This window comes from Ascaphus truei, chromosome 7 (assembly GCF_040206685.1).
Source record: "Ascaphus truei isolate aAscTru1 chromosome 7, aAscTru1.hap1, whole genome shotgun sequence".
NCBI lineage: Eukaryota > Metazoa > Chordata > Amphibia > Anura > Ascaphidae > Ascaphus > Ascaphus truei.
The window spans coordinates 17905101-17913177 of record NC_134489.1 but is presented as its reverse complement, the minus strand read 5'-3'; the positions used below and the strand labels follow the sequence as shown (position 1 = coordinate 17913177).

Sequence of the window (8077 nt, the reverse complement as noted above, 5' to 3'; positions counted from 1 at the left end):
ACCTACCTCTACTCACCCCCCTTCTGTCTTTCTCTCTCACTTTGAATCCTGGCTCTCTTTCTCTCCTCAGACTCCCCTGTTCTTCTCCTTGGGGACTTCAACTGCCGTATTGATGACCCCTCTTTCCCTTGGGCTTCCTGCTTTCTCTCTCTAACTGCTTCTTTTGGTCTTCAACAGTGGACTGCAGCCAGCACCCACAAGGATGGCCACTATCTAGATCTGGTTTTCACTAAAAACTCTGACTTCTCCAATTCCCCCTTTTCTCTCTCTGACCATCACCTCATCTTCTCTATCTTGCTTCTTCCCTTCTCCACCTCCATCTACCCTTCGTTTCTGCAGAGACCTGCGCACTATTAACCTACCAGTTTTTGATTCCACTTTATGCTCCTCCCAGCTCTGCTCCAGACCCAGACAACGTGGTCAGGAACTACAACTTTGCCCTGTCCTCTCTTGATCCACATGCCCCGCTTTCTCTGCTGGTCTCTCCCTTCTATCCCCAGACCCTGGCTGAATTACCATACGCGCATGCTGCGCTCCTGCACTTGTTCTTCTGAACGCCTCTGGAGGAAATCTCACACTCACAGACTTCCTTCACTACAAATGTATGCTTTTCCTCACTAATCAACATGCACAAATCGAATCCACGCAGACTCTTCTCTGTCTTTGACTCCCTACTCAGACCACTCTGCTGCCTGTTCTTCCTCCATCTCACCTCAGGACTGTGCCGACTTTTTAAAGGAAACGGTGGAATCCATACGTCAGGACATCCCCTCTGTATCCTCCCATCCAACACCTGTTCCTAACTACTCCTGCCTTCCTTGACACTTTTTCCGCTGTCACAGAGGAGGATGTGTAGTTTCTCCCTCTACCACCTATCCTCTTAACCCCATTCCCTCCCATCTCCTAAAACCTCTTGCTCCTACTATAATCCCTACGCTCACACACATTTTTTAACACCTCCCTCTACTCTGATACCTTTCCCTCTTCCTTCAGACATGCAACAGTCATACCATTACTCAAAAACAGCAAGCTTGACCCTACCTGTCTTTCTAACTATGGACCTGTCTCCCTCCTGCCTTTTGCCTCTAAAATCCTTGAACGTCTTGTATTTTCTCGCTTGCTCCATTTTCTCAACACCTACTCTCTCTTAGACCCTCTACAATCTGGCTTCCGCACTGCTCACTCAATTGAAACATCCCTCACTAAAATAACGAATGACCTCCATGCTGACAAAGACAGAGGTCATTACACTCTGCTCATATTACATTAGTTTCAAACAGCAAAACTGGTGTGCCAGTTTTGCTGTTTAAAAGTAATCTGTGAACGTGCTTCACAATATATTTTTCTCTTTTTTCCCCCATTATATTGAGGTGCGCAGATTTTCCTGGACACCATCATATTGAACTGGGAACAGTTCTTTTTCATGAAGCACTATTTTGTATATTTTGTTTATTTAGTTTAGATCACAATGTGTTAGCGCATCTTAATTTTGTTTTATATCATATTACTCGACCTCTGCAGCGTTTCATACTGTGGACCACCCTCTCCTTCACATTCTCCATTCTCTATGTATTTGTAACAAAGCTCTATCCTGGATCTCCTCTTACCTCTCCCATCATGCTTTCAGTGTCTCTTCTGCTAACGCCTCCTCCATCGATCTCTGTGGGGGTACCCCAGGGCTCTGTCCTGGGACCTCTTCTCTCTTTACACACACGGTCTAGGTGACCTAATCACATCTCTTGGGTTCAAATATCACCTTTATGCTGATGACACAAATTTACTTCCCAGCCCCTGACCTTACACCTGCTGTACAGACTAAAGTTTCTGATTGTCTGCTATATCATCCTGGATGGCCCTCCGCCGACTTGAAATCGCAAAAACAGAGCACCTCATACTTCCTCCCAAACCTGGCCCTACTACCTCCTTCCACATTACTGTTGTAAGTACTATCATTCACCCAGTAGCCCAAGCACACGGCCTAGGGGTCACACTTGACTCCTCTCTCACATTCAAAAAGGTAGCCAAAACCAGTTTTTTTTCCTCTGCAGTATAACAAAGATACGCCCTTTCCTCTGTTGCTCGACTGCTAAAACTCTGACTCAGGCCCTCATTCTCTCCCGTCTCAACTACTGTAACCTCCTGCTGTCCGGCCTTCCTGCCTATCACCTGTCTCCCCTACACTCGATCCTAAATGCTGCTGCCAGAATCACTCTACTCTTTCCTAAATCTGTCTCAGCGTCTCCCCTGCTGAAATCCCTCTCCTGGCTTCCTATCAAATCCCGTATCACACACTCAATTCTCCTCACTTTTAAAGCTTTATACTCTTATGCTCCTCCTTACATCTCAGCCCTAATTTGTCACGATACACCATCCCGACTCGTGCGTTCTGTTCAAGGATGTCTTCTCTCTACCCCTTTTGTATCTAAAGCCCTCTCCCACCTTAAACCTGTCTCACCGACTGCCCCACACCTCTGGAATTCCATTCTTCTCAACATCCGACAAGCACCCTCTCTATCAACCTTTAAGACCCAACTCAAAAACACACCTGCTTAAGGAAGCATATGAGTAGCTCTATGAGTGATATGTATACGGTGTAAAACTAAACCTTGGCCCCTTACAGACGCACTTACCGGTATGTCTTCCTACTGTCTCTATAGGTCCTTCCTACCAACCAATTAGATTGTAAGCTCTTCGGAGCAAGAACTCCCTTTCCAAAATGTTTCTGTTATGTCTGAAGCACTTCTCCCCTTTATGTGTTATTTATATTATTTGTTATCTATATGATTGTCACGTATATTACTGCTGTGAAGCGCCATGTACATTAATGGCGCTAAATAAATAAAGACATACAATACAATACCATCAATTATATTTAAAAAAGGTATTTCTTGGGGGATGGAGGGGGGCGGGATAATAAGGACCCCTCCCTGAAAATGCCATGTGTAAGTTTGAGTGTCATGGTTTACTTCTAACCACTGAACCTACTACTACTTCCGGTAAAGTATAACTTAAAATAAGTAGATTAAACATAAAACCATGTAAGAAATGCTTATTTTGTGTGGTTCCTACTGTAGCTCTGCTGCCTTCTCACACTGCAATAATAACCAACAGGAACGTTCCTTTAACACTGGTGGGATGTCCCCATTGGTCTTTGGACAGTTATGGTCATTGGTGATGGGCAGTGTGGTATAATGGGCATTATGTTTTGCAGCATCCAGTGTTCGTATTCAATGGCAGTTAAAAGGTTTTACAAGCAATAAACCCTTAATCTAACCCATATAACCTCACTTCCTGTGATACCAGTTTATTTACGAACGTCTTTCTCGTTTGTCCCTCCTTTACTTTGTGTAGGCATTTGTTTGCTAGTGCTTTAGCAAACACTATAGTAAACTAAATGTATGCATTAGGCAACAGATTAGACTTCCGCCTGGGGTCTATGTGTCAATGCAAATGATGAAATAATATTGCTTAATTGAAGATACTGTTGATATATTACTAAAATGGACTGGGAGGGGGGGGGGGGTCTCTGGAGAAGGATTGAAAGCGATGTTCAGTTTCCATTTTGTAAAGTCAGTTATGTCTCTAGTATCCATTTTGTGTGCAAGATGTGTGTGTGGTGCGAATGAGAGTTTCACTTCTAAGTAGACTTACGACTGACTAAAGTAACGCCCACATTCCTAGTGTGTGTACCAAGCACCTATTCATAGCTGTTTTGAGGCCAGTTCTAACCAGGTTTAATGAGCTATAAGATGATTGGTTTAAGAATTAAGGAATGGTTAGTTTAATCTGCCTAGTAACACATTTTAGACAAAGGAATCGAAAATGTATAAAAGGGCCTGCTTGGACACTCCCTGGCAGAGAGTCTTATAGACTTTTGAATGAGTATGATCATACATTGCAATAAACTACTTATTATCAAATGAACCCCGTTTGTCAGTTTGGAACATTGAGACAAATAAAGGTTTCCTGTGATGCAAAGTATCTCACCGGTACGTCAAATATAGCAAACTGATCAAGATGGTCAATTTAGGAACATTATGAAAAATCAGAAACATGGAGGTTTAAAAACTGAAGAAATTAAGAAACAACTACACACAGAGAGCCTGATAACATCTAGCAAAAATAAAGTACCCTGATAGTGACACGGAAAGTTTACTTACTATTCTCTTTTCCTGTAGGATCCCATGGCAGCATACTGTATGCAATGGGAAGATGCCCATTCTCCTATATCAAGCAACCAGTGTTTTCATAATTAGGCAGAGAGGATATGCGACCTGGAACCCCTCCTCGTGTACTTACCTAGCTTGAAACATTACTTGGACACAATATGAATTTACTTTCTTTAAAATTGATCCTATACACAAATACAGGGAGTGAATTACGGGCTACCATGTGAACTTACAGGAAAACAGAATCGCAGTAAGTTAATTCTCCAATTCTTGGGCAGTACAGTACATGTTATTGGATTTACAGTATGATAACATTATTCATATAGGGTGGGTGTGACAGGGTCTTAACCCTTCTATAAATAGGGCTCCAAATAGGAATGGCTGAGTCCAGCAGAGAGCTGGTTAAGTGCAGCTAGAGACAATTAGCCAGTCTCTACATTGCTCATTGGACAGGTAAAAAAGCCTCCTGCTTGAACTGTGAACTTGAGCACAGAAGGACTAAGCTGCCAGCAAGATACCCAGAAACCAGACCCTCTACCGCCAGCAGACAATGGAACCCATTACAGGATGGCCCCTCAATGGACACCAACCCAAAGACGGACTTAAAGGGCCCCCTGCTTACAGGTACCTCATTGGGGGTCATCGGTTGGCAAGAGGCCTATCCTCCCAGCCATGCAGATAGGGACTGGGAAAGCGAGTTATCCCTTACAAAAGGATTGGATGGTTATTGATTTGCATGCACCCTTAAACTGTATTGTTAAAGCTACAGGCCGACTACAATCCATGGTTTATTTCCCCCAAAATATGTCTCCCTGGTTGTACCTCTTCACACTGGGACACCCCATTTGAACGAGCAATTACGTCATTGCTACTTGAAGAACCTTCTTCTAGTAAGAAGCATCTGCAGATGCTTTTGGATATGCTTTTCTAGTACACTCCCCTATCCATCTGGCTTAGATGCTGGACAACCTTTGTTCGGGCCATGTATTCTTATGAAACTGTGATCAATACTCCTGAAATCTTCTGTTTGTAGAAAGAAACAAAATCGAGAGCTCTCTAGACTTCCACCAAGTGCAATGACTGTTCCATATCCCTTGGCAGGTACAGACAGACGATTGATTGCAGACCTATTTATTGGTCCATAACAGAGCAGAACAGACCCCAAAGAGAGGGTAAAAAAAAAAAAATAACCATAATCATGCACTCAATGCCAAACATTGTTATTTAAGTCACCAATAGCCCTTAGGTCATTATCCTAATATAGGTCATTATCCTAATATAGGACACTATCTACAAAGGGAGGCTAAAAATACAAAACAAAATATTTATTGCATCAAATAGATATAACACTCAATAGTTAAAAATGAAATCCATAACAATCCCCATACTGGAGTAGTGAGGGCTTGGAATTATGATACAGTCAAAGTGGATTTCTGATATCAAATCCTCACAAAGCTGCGTAAAGTTTACCAATTAGTATTGAACGTCCTATAAATTAGATCCTATGTATACCTATAGCAGTGGTTATATAGGCTCGAGTACAAGTGGTAAATAGTATCTCGCTGGTCGCGGGGCGAAGCCACGCAGTAAATATCTAACTAGACACAAATACCCACAAGCACAAATATTGCAATGGTGTAGTATTCCAAGTGTATTATTGATTAACCACGCTAGGTAAATAATGTATCAATACACAATATTTATTTGATTACCACATGTATTACTACTGTGAAGCGCTATGTACATTAATGGCGCTATATAAATAAAGACATACAATACAATACAATAGCACTGATATAATCTCATTTATGCTTATAGACAGAACAATATATCTATCTGAGTAGAAACATGCAGCATACAAGTCTCATGTGTAATGTAAATTGAGAACCAGAAGTATACACGTAATGCCAAAAGACAAATAAACCAGGTATATCGCCTTGGCAGTGTATCTCCACTCAGGATGAAGAGAGTGCACGCTATAAGCAATGTGTACTGCTGCGTAGGTTATTTCTGCAAGCATATAGCAATTGTAATCAAACAAACCGACACACGCAGTCTAATAGTTCCTCACCTAACAGCCGTTATAGTGGAGATACAGGATAAGCGAGGACCGCCTGTATATTGAATTTGTGGTGAAAGAGCATCAAGTGCAGGAAGCAGCTATAAACAGCAGAGGGCGCAATTAAACCTTCTGCGCACAAAATATTTCACCATGCATTCCGTCCTTTAAAATATGTCGCCGTCACTCCAGGGGAAGAGAGACCAGCTGCAGCAAACCGCAGATACAGTGGGAAACTACACTGCAGAATAAAAAGAAAACCAAGCGCCAAGAAAAAGCATCGCAACATACAAACACAACCAGGGATATAGGCCGCGTCCATGGATGGTGCTTGCGGGCGGAGGCGCGCTTCCGCTCGGCACTGAGCCCCTACAGCCGCAATGAGAGCGGCTTCGCCTACGCTTCCGCAAGCGCGCGGAAGCGTAGGTCTTAGGAAAAGTTTACATTTTCCCCCTTGCCGGAGCGCAGGGCCGGTCACGTGAGCGGTTCGCCCAATGAGGACGAACCAGCTCCGTGATGTCACTGGCCCGCCCCCCCGACACGCCCCCCACCAGAACCATGGCCGAGGCCATAGATGTTTGTAAGTATGAGTTCCTACATTGTGTCAGGTTTGCTCTCCCTGTGTGTGCATAAAAGTGTTACTGCATGATCTCACCTCGGGTGTGGAGACATAACGAAACCCTTAGTGTTACAGTACTTCGGGTCATGCCCAGTACCACTACTTTTTTATTTACAAACTTACAACTCGTCTTCCTATATATAGAGAAACATTATCTATTATTTTCCTAGGATATTTTTATATATATATATATATATATGCCCTTCAGACAACAGTTACAGTGCCCATGTCCCCCCCGTGTTCTGCCTCAGTCCCCCCCGTGTTCTGCCCCAGTCCCCCGCACATGTCTGAGGTGCAGTCTCACCAGAAGCAGCTCCCTTCCCCTGGGTGCGTGACGGGATAGGCTTCTCATGCAGAGAGTGGAAGCAGCAAGTTAGTCGCTCAGTGTAGATATAGCTGTCTACTCAGAATGACTTCCTGATTCCCCACCCTCCTTATACATATTTATACACCGCTGCTCTGACACACAGCTCAGTCACGCAGCTCCACCTACTTCTATGCTGCAGGCTGGATCAAAATAGCATTGTACTGATATTTAAAGGTACAATCCCACATAGTCGGACAGAAAACAAAAAAATGGAACAGTGTAATTGGTTTGCTTCAAGATATCTAACAGTGCTAATAGCACTAGTGTGTTTTTGGACATTAGTCACAAGTTGAATGTCTTAGGCTAAGGTCCCGTTGCACGCGTCCGCACGGCTGGCTTGCTTGCCGGCGGCGCGTGCAACTCGCTGTACCGCGATCTGCGGTCTACAGGCTACTTTTCTCGGAGCGGGGGGGGGGCGTGGCCAAACGGGTCGGGGGGGCGCGGCCATGACGTGAGGGGGCGCGGCCATGACGTGAGGGGCCGGAGCGGGAGGTGGGCGGGAGTGGGAGGATTGACAGGGAGGGGGGGGCGTGGCTTGAGCGGAGGGACCCGCTACTCTTCCCCCCCCTCCCTCCACGGGCTGCCATGGGCTGCAGGTAAGTAAAAAAAACACACACACGCAGGCACTCATACATACATACATACACACACACACACACACGCAGGCACTCATACATACATACACACACACACACACACACACACACACACACACACACACACACACACACACACACACACACACACACACACACACACACACACACACACACACAGAGGCAGGCACTCACGCACTCATACACACACACACACACAGACAGAGACAGGCACGCACGCACTCATACACACACACACAGACAGAG

At 44.5% G+C, this 8077-nt stretch overlaps 1 protein-coding gene across 5 annotated transcripts in view; it reads right to left on the bottom strand.

Moving 5' to 3' along the window:
* The window catches only part of ADPRH (ADP-ribosylarginine hydrolase), a 15500-nt gene extending 8190 nt beyond the window's left edge, over positions 1 to 7310 (bottom strand). For 2 of the 5 annotated variants that reach the window (XM_075607129.1, XM_075607130.1), the window contains exon 1: positions 6241 to 6703. Coding sequence is in view for 3 of the 5 variants with exons in the window: in XM_075607125.1 (XP_075463240.1) it covers positions 7152 to 7199 (48 nt within the window). In the remaining 2 variants the exon portion in view is untranslated. Of the gene's footprint in view, positions 1 to 1607; positions 1727 to 6240; positions 6704 to 7151 lie in introns of those variants that run through there. The other 3 variants (XM_075607128.1, XM_075607125.1, XM_075607127.1) reach the window with 3 other exon arrangements.
* Positions 7311 to 8077: the final 767 nt, after the last annotated feature.